This window comes from Saccoglossus kowalevskii, chromosome 2 (assembly GCF_978046115.1).
Source record: "Saccoglossus kowalevskii chromosome 2, keSacKowa6.1, whole genome shotgun sequence".
NCBI lineage: Eukaryota > Metazoa > Hemichordata > Enteropneusta > Harrimaniidae > Saccoglossus > Saccoglossus kowalevskii.
Window position 1 is genome coordinate 9,510,823 of NC_140642.1, and position 22,943 is coordinate 9,533,765.

General features: G+C 34.6%; 3 protein-coding genes across 6 annotated transcripts in view; 2 read left to right on the plus strand and 1 right to left on the minus strand.

Moving 5' to 3' along the window:
* Positions 1 to 4,309: 4,309 nt before the first annotated feature.
* LOC144359134 (GPI-N-acetylgalactosamine transferase PGAP4-like) lies at positions 4,310 to 7,147 on the plus strand. The gene has a single exon (XM_078012305.2). The coding sequence runs from the start codon at positions 4,491 to 4,493 to the stop codon at positions 5,826 to 5,828; it is 1,338 nt and encodes a 445-aa protein (XP_077868431.1). The 5' UTR covers positions 4,310 to 4,490; the 3' UTR covers positions 5,829 to 7,147.
* A 2,914-nt stretch (positions 7,148 to 10,061) lies between these two features.
* Positions 10,062 to 11,336, minus strand: LOC100369821 (GPI-N-acetylgalactosamine transferase PGAP4-like). Its single transcript, XM_002736529.2, has one exon. The coding sequence runs from the start codon at positions 11,334 to 11,336 to the stop codon at positions 10,062 to 10,064; it is 1,275 nt and encodes a 424-aa protein (XP_002736575.2).
* Positions 11,337 to 14,239: 2,903 nt separating this feature from the next.
* The window catches only part of LOC100369856 (serine/threonine-protein phosphatase 4 regulatory subunit 3), a 29,125-nt gene continuing 20,421 nt past the window's right edge, over positions 14,240 to 22,943 (plus strand). For all 4 annotated transcript variants that reach the window (XM_006812132.3, XM_085490906.1, XM_085490903.1 and 1 more), the window contains exons 1-3: positions 14,240 to 14,557; positions 14,841 to 14,896; positions 15,153 to 15,251. In XM_006812132.3, coding sequence (XP_006812195.1) covers positions 14,416 to 14,557; positions 14,841 to 14,896; positions 15,153 to 15,251 — 297 coding nt within the window. In that variant the 5' untranslated portion in view covers positions 14,240 to 14,415. The remainder of the gene's footprint in view (positions 14,558 to 14,840; positions 14,897 to 15,152; positions 15,252 to 22,943) is intronic.

Here is a 22,943-nt window from a genome sequence, read left to right on the forward strand (position 1 = left end):
ACCGCGTTATTGTACTTGATGTTTGCAGAGTATAATAATACCAGTACCAGTTGAAACCTCATCTGTTGGCTCAGTGTTCGTATTTTATCATCGCCGCCAGGGAAGTCTTTCTGTTACTGTTGCCATTTTGGTATTTGAACCATCACACCTGTACTATATCAATTACGGTATTATTACGTTGCGTGTAACACACAGGACAACCGAAAACAACTGAAAAACCACAGGGCAACCGAAAAAAACTGAAAAATCACAGGACAACCGAAAACAACTGAAAAACCACAGGACAACCAAAAACAACTGAAAAATCACAGGACAACCAAAAACAACTGAAAAATCACAGGGCAACCGAAAACAACTGAAAAAGCACAGGACAACCGAAAACAACTGAAAAAGCACAGGACAACCGAAAACAACTGAAAAATCGCAGGACAACCGAAAACAACTGAAAAATCACAGGACAACCGAAAACAACTGAAACATCACAGGACAACTGAAAAATCACAGGACAACCGAAAACAACTGAAAAATCACAGGACAACCGAAAACAACTGAAAAATCACAGGACAACCGAAAACAACTGAAAAATCACAGGGCAACCGAAAACAACTGAAAAACCCTAGGACAACCGAAAACAACTGAAAACCCACAGGACAACCGAAAACAACTGAAAAATCATAGGACAACTGAAAAATCATAGGACAACCGAAAACAACCGAAAACCCACAGGACAACCGAAAACAACTGAAAAATCACAGGACAACCGAAAACAACTGAAAAAGCACAGGACAACCGAAAACAACTGAAAAATCGCAGGACAACCGAAAACAACTGAAAAATCACAGGACAACCGAAAACAACTGAAACATCACAGGACAACTGAAAAATCACAGGACAACCGAAAACAACTGAAACATCACAGGACAACTGAAAAATCACAGGACAACCGAAAACAACTGAAAAATCACAGGACAACCGAAAACAACTGAAAAATCACAGGACAACCGAAAACAACTGAAAAATCACAGGGCAACCGAAAACAACTGAAAAACCCTAGGACAACCGAAAACAACTGAAAACCCACAGGACAACCGAAAACAACTGAAAAATCATAGGACAACCGAAAACAACTGAAAAATCACAGGACAACCGAAAACAACTGAAAAATCACAGGACAACCCACCGTCCTTGAGGGACGGTGGACAACCACAGGGAGCCCAGGAACTATGATCAACTGTACGCACTCCCTATGAGCGGGGGGGGGGGGTATCGGCTAGTATCTAGTCTATTTCTTACACTGGATACTAGCCGATACCCCCCCCCCGCTCATAGGGAGTGCGTACCGTTGATCATAGTTCATTATTAATTCTCTTACTAAAATGTTCACACAAGTTTTAAATTCAGGCATTATGCCATTACATTGGAACAGTAGTCTCATTATTCCTATTTTTAAGTCAGGTAACCCAAAGGACACTAATAACTATAGAGGCATTGCCATTTCTAGTTGTGTATCTAAATTATATACTATGATACTAAATACTAGATTAACTAAGTACTTACAAGAAACTAATCAAATAGTGGATAATCAGTTTGGCTTCAAGAAAAACCATCGTACAACAGATAATTTTTATATTCTTAAATCCTTAATTAATAAATATGTCAATTGCAAACTGAAAAAATCAGGGAATTATTTGTTTTCATGTTTTATTGATTTCTCCAAAGCATTTGATTCAGTCTGGCGAGAAGGGCTGTTATATAAACTTCTTCGGTTAGGTGTGGGAGGAAATTTTTATAAGGCTATTAAAGCTATCTATAAAAACACTAAATATAGCATTAAATTGAGTGCAGGGATTACTCCATATTTCAATTCATGCAGAGGGGTAAAACAAGGGTGTAACCTTAGTCCTCAACTATTTAATATTTTTGTTAATGGAATCTGTGATGATGTTAAAAATTTTGACCCTGTTGATTTAAATGGCTTGAAGCTCAATTGTTTGTTATATGCTGATGACTTGCTATTGTTTTCTACAACCCAAGAGGGGTTACAAAAGTGCATTGATGCAGTCCAAAATTACTGTGACAATTGGCATTTAAAAGTAAATATTAACAAAAGCAAAATCATTATTTTTAATAGACTAGGTAAAAACTTAGAAAACAAATTTCAGTTTTATTTGGACGCCACTAAATTACAGTGTGTTAATTATTATAATTACCTTGGCATTGTTTTTCAAACAAATGGTAAGTTTCATAATGCTATGTCTAGGCTACAAGACAAAGCACAGAAAGCACTGTTCAAGATGTACAAAATGCTTTGGATCAGTGAGGAATGTTATTCTGTTAGTCTGGCTAAAAAACTATTTAACTCTATTATCAAACCCACAGCTTTATATGGGGCTGATGTGTGGGGAGGGGTTATGCTGAACATCTACAAGGGGTCTGGTAAAAATAAATGTACAGTTGACAATTGCAATTTTGAAACAAAACTTTTCTCAGATAAATTAATTCCAGAAAAACTTCATATTAAATTCTGTAAAAGAGTTCTGGGTGTGCACAGGAAGGCATCTAATGACCCATGTAGAGGTGAATTAGGTCAATATCCACTTATATTGGATATCTGTGTTTCAGTTATGAAATATTATCAAAGACTAGTATGTAAAAAAACAAACAATTCTATCATTGATGCAGCCTATGAAGAATCCAAAACTCTTGTGCATGACCCATGGCTTAACTTTATACAAAAATTACTAGTCATAACAGATTTAACTAATTCAGACCCACATCAGAACAATTTTTGTGATATTTTTAAAGAGAAGCTCAAATGTTTGTACCGTATGAAGTGGAAAAACAATTTGTTGAACAATTGTAAGCTTGACTTTTACAGGTGTGCTAAAGAAAATTTTGAATTTGAACATTATTTGGAAAAAATTAAAAATAAAAATCATAGAATAGCTTATACTAAATTTAGAACTTCTGCACATTTTCTTCCCATTGAATCCGGTAGACATAAAGGCATTTTGAAGGAAAACAGGCTATGTAATCTCCATGAATGCAATGAAGTAGGGGATGAGAAACATTACATTTTATATTGTAATAATTGTCAAATCAAAGAACAAAGATCTAGATTCCTTGCAGCTTTATACATCTATGCCCCAAAGCTGGAAGATTTTAGCATGGATGAATTATTTCCTATTATTGTTTCAAGTAATGATTTTTTCATTCTTAGCATTTTTGCAAAATTTATTTTCTATATTCTTGATATGTATTAATACTGAAAGTTTGTGTTGTTCTGAATGTTTTGTTTTGTTATTGTTATTTTTGGACTTTACTCAAGTTTTCATTGGTACGTTCCAAATAAAAAATTCTATCTATCTAGTTCCTGGGCTCCCTGTGGTTTTTATATAAAAATAAATATACAAATTAGTATTGAACCAATGACGTAGAACTTCCGATGCGCTGCAGATCAGCCATCACTCTTGTTGGAGTTTGGTCGTAATAGATGAATACGAAGGCAACGATTTTAATTAATAATAATAGAAAGCAGCCGTTAAAGAAATACGATATTTACTATATGGGGGGGGGGCATATTGAATGACGTATCAGGGGAAAATTCCTCTCCCTGAAAGTCGGGATTTCCGTTAATTGTAAATTATTTTTTAAAAAGCCGTTTTTTCTTGAAATAAAAACGTGATTTAATAAAAAAAAAAAAAGGTCGTATGGCTGCCTATAGATATAAGTCACCATTTAATAAAAGAAAAAATAATGAAGAAAAAAATCACCACGAAAGTCTACTACATCCTTAAGCTTTACAGTTAAATAAGACACACACAACGGAATACGTTTCAACTCTCGTCTTAGTCGGTCAATCGAGCACTCTATAAGACACAGCGCCCTGGGGAAAAGTCCCCAAGACTATCGCAAGGCTGGTCCAAGACTCGCCCAAGACTGCGTCTAGACTCGTCCCAAGACTGCGTCTGTCCTGGTGTACTCGCCAAGACCAACTCAATCTGATTAAAATAAGATCCTGGTTTTTTTATAATTTCAGAAACATGGATAATGAATATAGAAATAGATTTGATGAAATGATAATGGATATCGCGTTATTACGTTATAGTCGCGTTATGGTTCGATCGGTTGTTTATTGGATTGAAACAAACGTGGCACGCATATAGTAAATATCGTATTTATTTTATTATCACGTGTGCGCCAGCTGACTGTGTGCAGATTAACCCCAAACCCGTCATGCACAGCGCTACTAAAGGAGCGCACACAACTATAAATACGAGCCGCTGGTGAACTATACATACTAGTCACTGGCGGTATTAATGAATAATGTATTGACTCAATTCTTAGCCGTGCGTCCTTGAAATAGACGCTTCATTCAAGTTGGTGAATGGGAAATCAGGTGATTATCACAACAACTCGGATCTTATGTACGCCATTTATGAGTCGTTCAAAACGAAGGCATGTTTGTGAATTTAACAGGGGATGACTAGATGGCGTCGTTTGTGAGAGACAGTCTATCATCGACGTCTTCAAAGCACATCGTGTCAAGCACAGCACGGGGCACAGCATCAACACGTTATAGAAGAATTCTACTACATGCTTGTGTTCTTTACGCGGTCACGTTTGTTGTTGTACTGCCGGTGTTTTATTATGACCAGACATTCTCTTTCTATTACAAACTACGTCGGCTTGATAATTCTCTTATTTTCAAACAGTTGATAGAAAAACGGTATTTGGAAACACAATCTGCGATGGAATATTTCGTTAACAGTACTGACAATAATAAGGGGCCTCTGACCGGGCTGTCTAAGGAGAAACCCTACACGCCCCCTACACCTTGGATAGTTGTTGGAATAGTTACAGTAAAACGAGAGGTAAAAGATAAAAAATATAAGTCATTTCAACCCAAATACGTAATTGAAACAGCTGCGAGGCTTGTTCAGGTCTTGGAGACGGCGAACGGCGAACTTCGATCTCGTATTAAAATATTTATATGTAATGCCGAAGTGATACCCGAAGATAACGAGGCAGCAGCGTACTTGTCTGCATACATACCGACAATCAAACGGACTGGTGGTAAAGCGAATACGCCCAACATTGATGCCCACAAAAGAGAACAACTCGATTATTCATTTTGTTTGCGCAGAATGGCTGAATTTGGATCGCAGTATACCCTTATACTTCAAGATGATGTGTTAGTCCATTGGAATTTTTTTCAAACTCTGAATCACATACTGACCTATAAAATAGAATATAAATACGAGAGAGGAGATCTCATCAAACAGAACAATGACAATTTAGCTTTTATCAAATTATACTACCCAGAAAAATGGCTTGGATATTCTTGGGGTTTCCCCCAATTGTTAGAATTATTTGCGCTTGCATGTCTGGGCGGACCTCTTCTGGCTTACATATATGGTTCAATATTTGATAAGTGTAACACTACAGATAAATGTGGAACACGTATCCTCATTTTAGGAATATTTATGTTGTATGTCATATTGGTTGCCGAATCTATTGGCCGGTCAAATTTAATGTTAATACGACGGATTGACCCGAATCTCTACTACACTCAAAGCGCACCCCGGTGTTGTATGCCGGCTCAAATGTACACACGCCATAATATTTACAAATTTATTGAGTTCCTCGAGTCAGCTGACCTAAAGTGCAGTAAGAAATATCCACTTGATATTGCTATAGCAGAGTTTAGCGAAACGTCAAATATGGATGCAGTATTAGTTTTGCCTAGCATGGTCGACCATATAGGAACGTTTTCGACGTTAAATACAAAGCCTAAGAACCCACAGACATATTTTCGCAACCGTTGACTTGTATTCTGGTATGTAAACACAAAGTCTAAGAACTCACAAACCTGTTTCGCATTTAGCGCGCCCATAGAATCAGGGAACTGTTACAAATTACAGCTCTCTGATGGAAGGTATATACATGTATTACCTTTCATGAAGTTGTGATCATGTGTTATATGCATCTTTCTTTTAAAAGGAGTTATTATTATTACATGTATTATTATTATTTTTTTGTAGATTAGTTTATTTTTATTCCTTCATTTTTAGTACAATATGCTTCTACTATTTATCTATAACCATTGCCATTCCCCCCCGGGGAGTGAGTATGTGTTAATTAATTATTTGATTTGACTGCAGTTTTGAGACTGTGCAACAAAGTCCAAGAACCTAATTTGCTTTTTTAGTCAAGGATAGTGGCGATTACGTAATCTTGAATTGTTCGTACTGTAGATAGAATAGAAACCTGTGCGCGCGCACAATTAGCAATGTCACCTTTAGCGGCAGGGTCATCGGCCTAATAATAATAATAATATTTATTAAGCCTTCGGAACGGCAACAAAATAAAATAAGAAACGAAAAAAAAACATACATATCTGAAACTGAATAAAAATAAAGTAAAATTGACAATAGATCTCATGGTGAATTCATACTACTTTCATTTCTGTGTTTACAAAGATGTTTAAGAAATGTTCGTACCTCATTAAAACAATGTCCCCCGACTCATAATTCATATTCCATGGAATGTCACCAAAAAACAAATTAAACTTGAAATTCACCCCCCCCCCTGAGAGAAGGCAATTCGTTAGTGTTTGGCCGTCATCGATATTTGAGACTATTTTGATCAAATCAGAGTAACAATTACTAACAATTACTAAACAGTCTCTTGTCCCGGCTCTATGTGTTATATTGCCCTTTACGGCATTTGCGATTATACACAGGAACACGGAGTAAAGAAACTTGGCAGCGGTAGGTTGTGCCAGACCATATTCCGGCCCAGATCTGGTAATTAACGGAATTGTTCATCAGTGATAAACATGGTAGTTTTAATTATCTTTTGTCAAACAATCGATATGTGCTTCTCAAGTAGAGAGTTTTTTTCAATAATCGAATGAACCAAATAGTTGTATTGATGAAAGATGTTGTTCACGTGACCGGGTTCTCAGGCAGAGTCAGCTCCGTCAGCGGGAACAGAACGAAACCGAGTCTACATCATGCTGTATTTTAATTGTATACACGTAGATAAAATGTTTAAAATTGAAAATTGTAAAAAAAAAATTGTTTATTGTACCGACACAATTTATTTAAATAAATAATGTATAAATAAATCATGTAGTACATTACATATGCGGTTGTTATAATTCATGTTCATATAGTGGCAATTGTCTCCAGGTTTAGTAGATTCTATAAATACATACAGTATGAAATCTCATTGTTATGCAAGACCAACGTTTTTATGAAGGTCCTAGATTTAGAAGTACGAACTTAAAAATATGAATGAAGCATGTGTTGTCAATTTTTTTCCAGAATTGGGACGTATTTTATTTAAAAATCAAAACATTTCTTCTCAACTTTTTTTCAAATCTTGTTAGTAGGTAAAGGAATCAACCACAATATCCCCTGTGAGTATATAAGTTATACAATGTTTTGCAATGAAAGTTCTGATTGCATAATGCATGGGTCATAGTAGTGCAGTAACACCAAACATGATCAGTATCCAAATTCACACTCGGAGTCGTAATAAAAATAGTTTATAGAGGATATTGAGACAGTTCAGGTGTATGGAAAGTTTACTAAAACTGTTTCGCATCTTCGTCTACATTTGGCCATTCTACATGCAGATGTGATAGATAACCAATACATAACTATTTTATTTACTATGCACTTTCACTCAAAACTGTCTTCTTTATGAAGGCAGCAAATTCCTGGTGTTGACAACGCTACAAACGAAAAGCAATAATGAACTCCCAGCCGATATATAATAGACTTTGTGTTTTATACTTTCCGAGGCTGATGCCTCGCACATATATGTCGCACAAAGTTTGCTTTCGCCCATTATGGATTGGCGGCTCGTCCGCTATTGTTTAAATCATAGACTCAGAAAAGACAATTGCAGTACGGGATAAGACTGAGTTGGATGGTGGTAGGTGAGGGTAAATTTAACAAAAATGCAAAGAGGTGCTAGTATCTGTTCGAGCCTTACGTCTTCGTTACAATCCTATAAACAAAGATTGATTACAAATATTTCGAGAAGTCTGTCTTCTTTCTCGTTCATTCAGAATTCCGCCATTTTCTTGAACCCTGCGATCACATTGGATAAAGGTATCGGGGCATGTTGGACGCTTAACTGCGATACACATAAAAGACTTGCAACACGTCATCACAGCCTCGACCTCGGATGTTTAAACATGTAGAATATTTAAATATGAAAAAATCCGACTCCATCTCGACTAAAAGTATTATTTATGAATGTATAATATATACATGAAATAAAAAAACAAAGTCTCAATATTGCAATTACAACAATATATATATTACACGAATACAATATATAACATGTAAAAAAATATTCACAAGAAAAATGTGTCATCATTGTACAACTCTGTGATCAACACTGATGTAGTAATGTTTACGCTTCATCCTCGTCTTCCTCATAACAGTTTTCTTCTCATATCAGTTTCCTCGTCCATACGACACCCGGGGCTTCTTGGGTTCATAGTTTACTGCATTTTAAATTAACTACTAGTACTTCAGCTAAAAGTTCACAATGTAATATGATGTCACCTTATAAACAAACATTCGAAAAATTAAGATTATGGAGCTACAAGATAATTTCACGTATAACAAATTCAGAGCTATATAAACTGTAGTGTTTCATTATTTTATGTAATCATACTTCTGAATCAATGTTCATATAATCAGTTGCTTCATTCGTTAGAATGTTAGAACTGTGTCAAACGGTGCAAACAGCCTGAGTTGGTTTATTTGTCATATACTATATATAGTACTACGTAGATGTACTAACAATGACGGGTAGCAATACAGTTTTACTTACTGCATATAAGCATTAATAAGTCGTTGCTAGATACGATAGTTCGACAAAAATGTATTTATTAATATAGTTGACTATCATTATTAGAACAAATGATCAGATTTGGGTGGTTTTGTTGCATTCTGCACAAATATACTCAACGAGTTTTCGCACAAAACACGTATCAAACATTTGATTCGATTACACGTGGTGTAAACATACACGTGATTATAATATAAGTATTTGTGGTTGTCACGGGAAAATTCTTACGAATACCAATTAATTTGTAAAATTCTTCTAAGATATAAATTTAAGCATCTTTCCAGACTTTTCGCTAATCAAATATTTCTTACCGGTTAAACAACCAGAAAAGTTGATGACATCATGTGTCCAAATCATTAGTTATGTGTAATTCTTTTGAAACAAAACATTGTCACACTTTTTTCAATTCTACATACAATGAATCATTTACTTTACTGATATTTTTCTTATCAAATTAATCGTGTTAGCTGCAAGATTCTGCTATTCGGCACCGTGGTTATTGACTCTTCTACTGTCACAATGAATAATATACTACGTTGTTATGACTACTGTGAACATTACATCATTATTATGAAACTTGAACATGTTGAATGTTGCAGAAATCATGGTAACTAAGTGTTGTTAACCAATTTATGCGATGAATACATTGCTAACAGTATTTTAGTGCATCACTTGATACAAATCAGAATAGCCAGAATTACATGCGATCAAACAAAAACAATCATGAGTAAGACGGAATTCTAATCAGAAATCTGATTTGTTGAGCTCTTTCTTTGTCGGAAGGAAACATTATCATTTCAACCAATTGTTACGTCATAAGCCAATTGTTACGTCATTAGCCGTATCCACAAATTACTGCATGGTATTACCTAATTCGTTACGTCGTTCGTCGTATCCATGGACTGTGTCCCAATTTGCTACGTCATTCGTCGTATCCATGAAAATATTTCACAATTCGTTATGCCACTCGTCGTATACATGGAATGTGTCCCAGTTCAGTTCGTCAATGGTGTGCTTTCCAATTCTTCAGAGAATAATGTCACGAGTAGTGAACCCAATAAAGATGAGTACACTTGAAGGTTGTTCCTTAAAGTGGGCCATTTTATGCTTTAAATTGTTTTCATTTTATATAGCCCTCTTTCCCTTCCCTACAATCTCCTACATCCGGGTCATTCACTGGTGCGTCATACATCTTGAAAATGTTCCGGGTCTTTGGGTTCTCTGTGTAAAGTTGAAAACATTCCAATATGATAGACTACGTTGGGTATGATTAAATAATGTATCATGTCGGACTTCCTGATGTAGTCAGAAATAGCAATATCCACTGGATATTCTCTTGTACCTTCCACAGATTGCAGGTAACTCACAATCTTCCCTACATTTTTAGTGTTGTATAGAGTACCCGGGATGCAACATCCAGGTGCGTGGTACATGTTGTAAAGCTGTACCGATATGCGACGCAACTCGAGCACATAGTGTTGTCCAATCAGTACAGGTAGTAACATGACGTAGAAGACTGAGAGTAAAAACACCAATAAACGTGCAAGATACGATGTGTTAACATGTTGATTAATGAGATAGATATAAATAGCTGCTAGAGGTGGACCCCATGTACAGCCTATAGCGAAGAGGGTGAGCACTGTTTTTTGGCTCCAAGAATAGCCCTGCCACTTCTCTGGCATGAATAGTTTTACAGCAGCAACCTCGTCCAAGCGCTCATTCTTTACTAATTCGCCTTTCTCGTATGTATTCTCTATCCGTGTTTTCAATATGTGATCGAGGATGTCAAAGAAATCCCATCGCACCAGCGCATCGTCCTGTAATATTATGGTATACGAGGCATTCATCCTGGAAACCGCGTCCAGGCAAAACGTATAATCGTTTTTCTCATTCTTGTACGCCACTTCAGCCATGGTTTTCCTTGGACCTTCTTCTCGCGAGAATTCGTACTTTATGATAGTCGGTATAAATTGTGAAATGAATTCCGCTTCCTTGTGTGTTTCTGGGTGTTGATCGACATCGCAAATCACCATCATAGTGTCGTTACTATGACGACGCTGTAGAAGTTCATGAAGTCTGGCGGTGACTTCGGTGAGATATTTGGGGTCGTATCCCTGAAATCTAGAACTGCCAACACGATGAACTGTAAGTATTCCTATGGCAAATTTCAAACCTCTCTGTGGTTTCAATAGTTCATCCAACGATGTGTCTGATCGTTCGACGGAGGAAGAAAAATAATTTTCGGCTTGCGTGAGTTGTTGTGTTCGTCGCTTGATGGCGCTGTTAACTAAACTGCTTGTTGGTTGTGGTTTTATCCACCATCGTTCACGGTAATACGGAGAGTAGGGGAAATTGAAACACAAGACTGGTAAAATAAGACAGAAAGTGGCCGAGTAAACTATAACAAAGTGAACTAATACTCTGAAAATAATCAACCTTGTGCTTGGTACGAGTGGCATTTTTTTCGAGTTCACATGAGTTTCTCCGGAAACTTGGAGCTGTGACTGAAGAATGACGTCACGATATAGACTGTATCGCACCGGAAGCACACGTGCTTTAAAATATGGCAGATATTTACCAGACTGTAAACTCAGACTACTAAGTAAAAAAGCCAGCGAGACATGCAATCAAGGCGACGACAATGACTCAGCGATAACTTACAATAAATTGTCCCGAAAACCACAACGTATATTAAGTAACTATGCCGTGTTATTCCATGCTTCGAACAGATTCATATACACCAGCCTAGTCAAATCAGGTAAAGCTAGATATGTAGTTAATATTTAACATTTAATCATTCATGATATCTTTACATTTACATGTTCAGATAGTATGCACCCAACGGTATACACCGCCCCCATCGTTGATCGTATTATAACACATTTGAATGCATTTTATTTTGTACTTGGTTTTATTGTTGCATAACCATTTCTTTCGGTTCAAATGGTTTTTAAATTTTCAATAAAGTGTGTGAGATTAACAAAATGTCCATGTGGCATATGTCACGTTGATCAAAGTTGTTTTCCGTGGATTTTTGTGACGGTTGCTAACTGTAAAATAGTAACACGAAAATGAGATTCAGTCTTGGTTGGGATTATGATGTTCAGTCTCGGCAGCAATTGCACACACGCCCCTTGGATGGTAAGCAACGGTTAACTCGGTTTTCAAACTTTGTTGGGGAAAGGCTTCAGTTGCTTCAGTTTTTAAAAGTGGTGACAAAATCTGTTTGTAAAATATAGACATATATCATATCTTCCAATCATAAAGAAGTGAATGTCTTCCAGGTGTCCTCAAAATCATTATCTTGAAGTTAAGCCGCTAATCCACCCCTGTGCAGACTATTCATTGTGTCAAAAATTTAGATTCTAGTTGTCAAACTAATATTATTTATTCCAATATTTCTAAAGCATGTGTGTCCAACTCTCTACTACGTACGGCATACTAGTACATCAGAAATAGTTGACCCCCGACTGGGTTTCCGAGTTATCTGACAAAACATAGATTGTCAGAGGCGGCGGCACGAGATTTTGCATACGCCGGTCCGGGCATGCTCCCCTTACACATTTTTAAATATAGACCTTCTGAAACGATATTTCCTGCATTTTGAGGGGCACATTTTGCTCACACATAGGGTTTCAGATTAATTTTGGAGGGACGACGCCCCCAATATATTTAACACCCCCCCCGCCCGTGCCGTTGTCACTGACTATATAGCATAGAGCAGAGTTCATGAACACACTGTATACAGAAGGTGTTGTGGGGTCCATCTTGGGCCATTTTTACCTTACATTCATATATACTAGTATATATAAATATCTTCTCTTATGCCTCCAAGAACAATAGTAAAATGACAATAAATGTTTGCCGATTATGCCAAAATATACTGATCATATACACTCACATCATGATTGTTAAGACCTCGGTGTGTTAAAAGATTGGATCGATAAATGGGATATGATAGTTAATGCAAATAAATGTGAAATAGTAATTATAAGCTTAAACGTTCCTCACTGCAACCACAACTACTATAAATAACAGTTGTTTGGTTCTCTACTTGAAACCACAGTCTCTCTATCATAGAGGACTGTGTCGAAACGAAACGAAATGTAGAACTTTATGACGGAATCAGACCGGAGCCTGGCGTGCCACAAAATACTATACTTGCAGTGACTTTATCATTAATTGCAGATAAAATGTGTGATATGTTACCTTCATCATTACGTAAAATATGAATAATGTTATATTTTTGTAGAAATGTTTAAACAAATAAACAAATCTCAATATACACAATTCTTCACGTGACGTCAACCAGAGCAAAGGATAATAGCACTTAATTCCCCCCCCCCACCCACAAAAACTTAGTGCGACAAACTCTTAACTGTGTGTGCAATTACCCCGTGAAACACGTTACTCAGAGGTGTAGTAATAATAATAATAATAATAATAATAATAATAATATGGCTAATTTCAATAGAAAAATAAAGTTATACATTAAAAATGTGTAACCATTCTTATCACCAACATTTAGCGGGATTTGTAGCTGGGGTCTGGTATGTAGATGTGCCCACTGTCGCCATTTCTAATTGTTCTTTTGTGTCTTATTTATATTACTTTTTTTTGTTTGTGTCGGCTCAATTTCTATATTTTTCTTTGCCTCGTTTTGTTTGTTTTTCGCTTAGAACGAATGCCATGTTTAGGTGTCTTCATCTGATGAGTGTCTTCTCTCTTCCGACATTCGCCCTGAACTCTGTTTTTCCGAGTACACCCACGATTTTTAAAGTCTCATGTTCATAGACGGCATCTAGTGTATTCCGACACTTATAGTTAATAAATTCTTAGTAATTAATAATTCTTCTTTCATGTATTATCATGTTTTTAAATACACAAATAAACAAACAAGTAAACAAACAAGTAAACAAACAAGTAATGAAATAAATAAATAAATAAATAAATAAATAAATAAATAAATAAATAAATAAATAAATAAATAAATAAATAAATAAATAAATAAATAAATAAATAAATAAATAAATAAATAAATAAATAAAACGTTTAGGGTTAGGAAGGATGATGTTTCATTATTTGAACAAGAATTAATAGTAAGTAGATAAAAGCTGCTCGGATCGATGAATATTATATATAATAGCAAGATTTATAATCCCTGGTAATAATAATAATTTGTTAATCGTTGTCCTATGTCAAATAAACACCAACAATTATAAATAATTTCTATTGTCATTGTGTTGTTTCTGCAGGGGTTCCTATGGAGTCGTATACCCATAGTTCACATGTATACGTGCTTGACGTTTGTAGGGATTCGTCAGCTGATTTCCATTGTCGTGTATTTAAATTTTGGCGCCGCCATGAAAAACCCCCGCGTCACAGTGAATGAAACCCCGTAGATGTTGTTGTTTCGATCCAAGATGGCGGCTGGCACAGCTTATACTATAGTGTATATTAGCTCCTAACATGGACTTACGACCCTCATCACATGTACCCATACACTAAAATCGTTGGGAAAACCACTATCTCTTCAACATGGTTGATACGAGGCGGCGTGTCAAGTTGTACGTGCTGAACGATGAGCGCCAATGGGACGACAGAGGAACAGGCCATGTATCGTCTGCATATGTGGAACGGTTGAAGGGAATGTCCTTGTTGGTTCGTGCCGAGTCCGACGGTAATCTACTCTGTCTTTCGTTTAAGTTCATTGTAATCTAGTTGATAAATAACCATTCTTTCGAATGAAGATCAAAATGGCCGGATATGATAAGTTAATTCTTCGCTTAATAATACGCTACTGAGCTTAGTGACAGTCCACATAGCTCACTACAAAAATATCACTGACCTTTTGTTGAGTGTAGAAAACGCAGTGACCTGCGAAATAAATCTCTCTGTTGCAGTTTACCTACTCTGTATTTCCATGCAGTCCTTAAAATTAACCTTTATTTAACCCCTTTTAGGTTCCCTGCTACTAGAATCCAAAATCCAGCCTGACACAGCTTACCAGAAACAACAGGTAAAATCATCAAATGTTGTCTCATGTCAATGTTTTTTACATGCGTGTGTTACTTTCACCACGAGGCAGTACGCCGGTGTCTTTAGTAGTATTAATATTTGTTTGTGCTATCGCTTCCGAATGGCACACGTACTAGTATTTGCTGGTATTTAACAACGTTATAATAATTTACAACAAAGGGAACAATGAATAATCTCAAATAAGTAGTATATCGAGTTTTGTTATTATACATTCATTGCTTATATATTTGATATAGGAAACGTTAATTGTTTGGTCAGAGGCGGATAACTATGATTTAGCACTGAGTTTCCAGGAGAAGGCAGGATGTGATGAAATATGGGAAAAAATCTGTCAGGTATGTGGGTTAGACCAATTACTTATCATTGTTCTTGTAGTAGAGTTTGTTTTGACAGCCTGTCTCCACTGACCTGATTTAAAAGAGATACCCCATACCAAATGGTGGGGTTTCCCACATTGTTGACCAGATAGGGCTTGATATACACACCATATTTCAATTAAAAATACAATGCACTTCTTTAATTCAAGACATGCCTGGGAAGTTCTCTGCTGTGTGTAGCTGCGTTGTATATACTTTAGTAAGAAATACTGCTGAATAAAAAAAATCGTTTGATTGTAATTGTATGTTCTACTGTCATGGCCATTTTGTCATGCTGTGAATAAATGAATGGTTTGTACTGTCATAGAAAAAAAATAAAAATATTTACGTCTAGATGAACTTTAGTTTGGTGTAATAAAATTGAAAATTACTTTCCAAAATACAGTTTCTATTTACGCGTTTGCTATATATTTAATGACCTTGAATTTCATTTCTTGCATTAACCAGGTAGCTCCCTGCATTAACGATGGAGCTAAATGCATGCATTAACTAAGTCATGCTGCAAACATTCTTAAGTATATAGGAGATTGCTTTCCAAAATTATAATCAAATAAGTTATGAGTAGATCTTGAGTTATTGTCATTTTGTCTAAGGTTCTTAGAACCATGAGCTGTGTGTAATCCCTGTTTTTGTTGTGCACTTTGAATTTTTTTTTATTTGCCATTAAAATTAACATCTTAAATGATTTGTATTTAATCTGGGATTTGAAATGGTCTTTTAATAAAAACTGAGAAATGTGGTACTCTTACGCTATGTAAGACTTGTTATGTAAACACATTTTTGTTGTGGAGGAGAAAAAATGTTGACATCAATTAATGGTACTATTATGTCTTTTGTCTATATGAGCAGAAAGACAATCTCCTTGTGTGAGTATCAGTCAAAATAATAAGGCTTCATTTATTCAACAAATAGAAACCATCTAGCAAGGATAATAAAGGAGTTGACTTAACAGGATTTATTTTTAAAAGGGGAAATGTACTTGTAATTTTTTTTGAGCTTTGATCATGTATTAACAAATATTCAAAAGAATCAAGTTATTGTGATTTTGTTTAAAGGTCTTAGAACCATAGGCCACATGTGATCCCTGTTGTTTTTGTTGTGCGTTTTGAATTTGTTTTTTTGTTTGCCTTTGAAATTTACCTTTTAAATATGGGCCATATTTATTGTTCTTTTGTCTCAGTTCTCTGAAATTGTAAAAGTAGTAGGAATGGTGTACTGTCTTTACACTCATTAATGTTTTATAAATAATCTCAAGTATATAGGTTATAGCCGCAGATACCAGTGATTAGTTTTGCTGGACAGTATTTAAGTAAATTGGTAAAAATAAAATCTCATGAAAACATGCACAAATTATTTTACTGTTACAAAGTCATGTGAAATATATTGTTGGTTCATAATGCCAGCTTTTAACTTTATGCAACGTTTATAAACGAACAGTTTATAAACAGCACATCATGGTATAGGAATCTACCTCGTATGTTGTTGTGACCAAGCTGTGACCTCATTTGTCCTTGACGGAAGCTCCAACATTTATGCTAATTTTTGTAAACAAAACCCATGTTTGTTGTGATTTGTAATAGTCTCTTTAGAATATTGGTTGTCTCATGAAATAATAATGGTTACACAACTGTTGGTACATGCCGCAGTACAATGTTGGGTGTAACCCAAGTTAGTGTTGTCTGAATGTGTCATTCAAAACAGTTACATGAACACTAGTGGCAATGGTGTGACCTTCAAGTCACTAAAAAATCTCAATTTCTTTGTAGTTAGTGATTATTCACACCCACCCCTCCTGACAGTCCTTTTTATTTCACACTTGAATAATTCAGTGATATTAGTTTGTAGTTCATGTATTCAGATAGAGTGCTGTGTTCAAGCCTGTTTGACATTTTGCTGCTAAATTACAATGGAAAAATAACTGATGTTGTCACATGATCGTATTCCTTTACAGTGTATATACTTTATTTGTATGGTTAATCTACCTCTTGTTTGCAAGGAATAATAAATATATTTATAATTGTTTGTTATGGAATGTTCATATATGGACTAAATCTTATCAAATGTCTAAAAAAAATGTTCCTTACTATAAAATTTCATGATTTTCTTAATGTAATTCAAAATATATACAAAAATTATTATAGCGAGATTTCAATGCTGCCAACTGTAATGATATATAACAGTCTCAAGGTCAAATGGCAAAATCTCAATGGCCGAATTTGATGTTCTTTTCAGTTTTGTTTCATTAAATATATTTCTACTCTTGTCCACCATTTTGTGTTCTGCCAAAAAAATATTTGCTTCTCCCCCTCAATAGAACAATATCCTTTATTTGTTTGTTGAATTGATTGGCAATGTGCCAGCAACCTTTGTACTATGTTCTGCCATGCAAATTAGCTGGTTGAAGTAAAGTGTTTTGTGTATGTAGTGGTATTTATTTTATACACTAAGCAGATACACAAATTCTTATATAAATATAGATAAATAATAAAATAATTAACAGGTAAATAATAAATTTCTTGTTAGAGAACATGTATTGATATGAATGTTAAATAGAAGGATGCACATGCAAGAATTGCAACATGGGAGATTTATATTTACACTGTTGATTTCATTCTTTCTATTAAAAAATGTAATTAATCCTGTTGTGTAAGTAATCCAGTAACTAGATTTCTTTTTGTAATAAACTGAATATTTTTGTGTTTGTGTTTTTTTACCTTTTTTTTTTCTTTGTTATAATGACAGTATTACCAAATGATTTATTGCCGTTGTTAATGCAGCTTTCTATAAATACTCTGCAGACATTGAACTATTGTCATCCTGACCGCATCCTGCCTAAGGCAAAAAAAAGAATTTCTTATCCTGAGGAAAACTGAAAAATGATGCAGTTTTGCAGTTTTATTTTATATATATATATATTTATAATTTTTTATATTAAGATTATTTAAGACCACAACAAGATACTCGTTCAGTGTTGTAAACGTTTATTAAATAATAGTTTCTAAACATATATTTAAGGGTTTTTTGATCTATAAAACATTCTCTGAAACACAATTTACTGGTACACAAAAAATGTGAGGCGCGGGATTCAAACTGACATGCTTCGATGAGGCAAAACCTATTTTTTATTTGGTTGAAGATTATGTAATTGTGCAAAAATTGTTGTCAATACATTTTGTACATTTAAATTACTTATTTTATTTAGTGGACAATTTTTTTTAATTTCTAAGGTCGAAGTCCAACTAATATTCTTTTATATCAGATTGAGGTCAAACTAGTAACCCTATCTTATTTTGCACTCCATGAACGTAGCTTGACAGTACAACTAACTTGCCTTGGTATTACAATGTCTATATCTGCCTTATGCACTGACCTGGCCTTTCTCTGTGAGTCGATTTGTTGTCAGGATTTTAAGCATTTGTTGGCTGTCCCAGGACAGGTATGGATAAGTAATTTTTGAGTATTGGGTGTGTTTTATGGTGATGGAATGATAGAACATTGAGGTATTTGATGAATTATGTACTTGTTGCATTGTTGACTACTCTTGTAGTATTTTAAAACGCTTCATTTTAGTACCACTGAATAAACATATTAAAACAAGCCTATATTCATGACATGTAAAATTGTTGCTGGATTCATGATATTTCATTGTTTTAAATGCATTAAGTGTGTACAGTTGCAATATCTGATAAGAATATTGTAGTTAGTCCAAAGTGTGTGGTATATTGACATTCTAGCTAAGCAAGGTGTTTGCATGTTTTTTTTTTTACATTTACGTTCATTGTTACTTTCTTTTGGTTTGATTAATTCAATTAAACCAGAAGCCCTCCAATACTGAGCTTTTGAACAGTAGCCAAAGGCGTGCAGACAACCAATTCTTGTTCTACTAAGCATGTGATTTCCACAAATTAGTAGCCCCACTGGATTACTAGAAATTTAGAAAGAATATACTATATACCAGTTTGTCTTCAACATTTATGAGCATTGACATTTCATACTCTTTTGCATATACATTTATAAATCCTGTGGTCGCTGTTTTGAAAATATTTTCTCTATCTTTCTTCGCCATCTCCTGAAATGGTGGTATGTTTATTTACACCTGACAACCAAGTGTTGTAGTTCACACACCATAGGCCATAGCATCAACAGTCAGTCAAAGCAAGATAACATGTTACAGTATGTTATCTCTATAAACATCACTAATTGATAGTGAATGAATGAGGTTGTTTCCCAAATGTGAAGTCTTGTAAATATATGCCAGTTTGTACAATTTAGATAAAATGTCTGACAACTAATTTATCTACCCTGTATTAAATGGAGTTATGTACTAAGTCAAACCTGGTTCACCCATTGACATCCTAAACGCTCCATGCTGCAATTAAGGTCAATAGGCTAGCCCTAAAAAATAAGTAACCCGCCGATATTAATGATTTTTGCCTACTTGTATTTACTTGTATTTAGTGACTTTCACCATTCCGAATTTAAAATAATCACTAAAATGTTACTATTAATTGGATAAATATATCCTTAAAACATTGACAAAACAAGAAGCATTTGCCAGTTTCATAACCATTAAACACTTGTTCATTTTGCTATTAAATCAGAATAAGAAAAATTAAAATGGCAAATAAAACATCATTTGTTATTTTTGGTTAACATTTGTGTTACTCTTGAAATAAATGAACGATTTTTCAAATAAGTTCCCGGAACTGCAATCCACTTAAGCATCAATTCATGCATAATTTTCATTTGAGGAAATTTCAAGAATTAATTATCGTGTGTCACCAACATTAAATTGCTCCTTCTTGCGTTGTATAATGAGTAGCACTGGAAAGTTGTCTTTTTCGTTTGTATAATTTACTTCAAATTTTGGTTACAACACAACTGATCTAGAGACTGACGTCACTAAGGTATTGATCACAATTAACATGCAGGTAATACACCTTTTTATTGAGTTCTGTGTGCGTCATTTGAACAGCGCTCTCAAAACTCTGACAAGCCCCATGTTACTGTTGCTAGCTGCAAGTAAATATTCAGTCAAAAAATCTACTTTCAATACTAAAGGTAGAAGCCTACTCATAAATAAAAATACCCAGAATTTTTTTATTTTGCAATAAAATGTACTCCAAAATGTAAGGATAGTCACCAGCCTAATTTTCGAAATTTTTTTTTGTATTTTGATTTAAGTTGCTGTTTTGGCAGTATTATAATGCTTTTATCATGGATTTCAATGGCAAGATTATGATGCATCTTAAATTGTAGGCTGGTGACATAGGCTGAAAAAAATAATATATTGGTAATCTCGTGATATTTATTGTTCTGAATTGTTTCAAAAAACCTGTGTTTTAAAAAGTGTTGAAAATGTAATTTTTCATTAACATTGTTCTATAGAATTGATTTAAAAATTAAAAATAAAAATTATTAGGGAAAATTTCTCAAAAAAAAACGTCACTGGTAACGCACACAAACAAAAAAAAATGATATTTTATTTTGTCATGGACAATAGATCCATGATTGTACATAATAAACCAATGAACATTGTCATGTAATTTATGACCAATTTTCTTGAAAATTATGTACAACAAGAAAGCCGTCCATCATTGTATGTTTTTTGCAAGTCAGAAACTACAAAATTTCTATACAGCGTGAAGACTAGATTGTTGGACTACGGTATTCTAATGTTCTATTGTGGAAAGGTGAAAAGCTGCTCATTTTCTAAATGTTTTAAATAGGTTTTTTACAGGATTAAATGTTTAAATGCTGAAATAAGAAAGTCTGTTTTGAGGTATTTATTAATATCATTTTCCTTGATTGATCCTATACATCAAATAAATTAGTGTTGTAATTTTTCTTAGCCTCTAGGCTTCTTCCCATGTATTACTTTTCAGAATCAAAAACCGTCATATGAATTGTAATTGTAATAATTGGCTTATTTTATCCAAATAAAAAAATCTTACATCACTTCCTTGTTTTTTGTGTTCCAACTAGTCAAGTCAGTGAAGAAACTTATAATAATAATAATAACAATAATAATAATAATAACCAGTCAAAGGAAGTTCCCCACACAATTCAAACAAGTTTACCATCTAATCTGCATTGCATTCTGGAACAAAGTGATGTGACAAAGTACAGTAGAATCTCTTTACACAAGTTTCTGAAGTAATTGGTGGGTCCTTGGAGACTGGCATAAGGCCATTCTTTGATTGTGAATACATGTACCTCTGCGAGAAAATCAGACATTCCAAACTCTGATTTGGGTGGGTCAACTCTCAAAGCTATCTCGACATAAAACATTGGTGCGAATTCCTCCATTGATGTACATGATAAAATAACAGGTGAGAGCTGCTGTCTCAACTAAATGTTTGCGATTACTGGTCCTGTGTGGCTCAGTCTAAATGAAAGAATTCATCCACTTTCCATTGGCAAGAATACGCTGCTTTACCTGTGCTGCCTCATTCTTAGATGTTACACTTCATTCAATTTGGAGGGCTTCTCAGCTTGAGTGGATACTAGCCTACTCAATATAACTGAATGCAAATAGTCTAAATTTATGTATAATCTGTCCATAGTTTTCAACATTTTATGCCATAGTGAACTAAAAGCTGATAGCTCTGTGAAATGTAATACTGTTTATTCTAAATATAGATGTGACCTTTTCACTATTCTGTTGATAATTAGGTATAATCATGTGTATGTAAGTTATATTGTTATCTATTTACAAAATTATAAATATTTAGGAGGAGCTAAAATGTCAAATTGGTGACAGTTCATTTAATTCTAGTTACAATCGATTACATGCGAGAACATCTGGCCTACAGTGACACGTTAGTGACATAATGTATTGGGGGATGATTATGACCATTCAGTCTATATTTACAACATTACTCGGTTAATATTACAAATATTAATTTTTTAAATAGTATTGTAAAATAAGCAATTGTGGCTAGGTATTTTTCAATTCATCATATTATTAGTCCCCGTTCGGACGCAGTCCGAAAACGGGGACTTATGTTTTGACTTCTGTGTTTGTGTCTGTGCGTGCGTCCGGACCTGTATCTTAGAAATGCCTGGACCAATCACAATCAAACTTCACACATACATCATACATGATAGTATACATATGCACGTCAATTTGTTTCACGATCTGATTCAAGATGGCCGAATGGCGGCCATTTTTGTGCTAAAAAATCATCAAAATCAAGCATTTCTCGGCTGTTTACAGATGGATTTTGTTCAAACTTGGTATATACATTAGACATTATGGGACCTTAACTCATTATCCATTATAGTGACTACATCATAGTAGTTAGTGTACTGATTACGTCATTAGTCATTATAGTGACTGCATAATAGTAGTTAGTGTATTGATTAATGCAAATAATTTTGTTTTTCAGATAAGATTCAAAATGGCCAACTGGCGTCCATTTTGTTTTAATGAATGTGGTTCTCGTGCCATATCTCTGACTTGCTTTCACTGATTATGTTCAAATTTAAAATTTTCAATATACATCATGTCATAGATAGACAGATATATTGGTTTGACGATCCTATTCAAAATGGCCAAATGGTAGCCATTTTTGTGCTAAAAAATCATCAAATATCAAGCATTTATGGATGGATTTCGTTCAAACTTGGTACATATGTTAGACATTA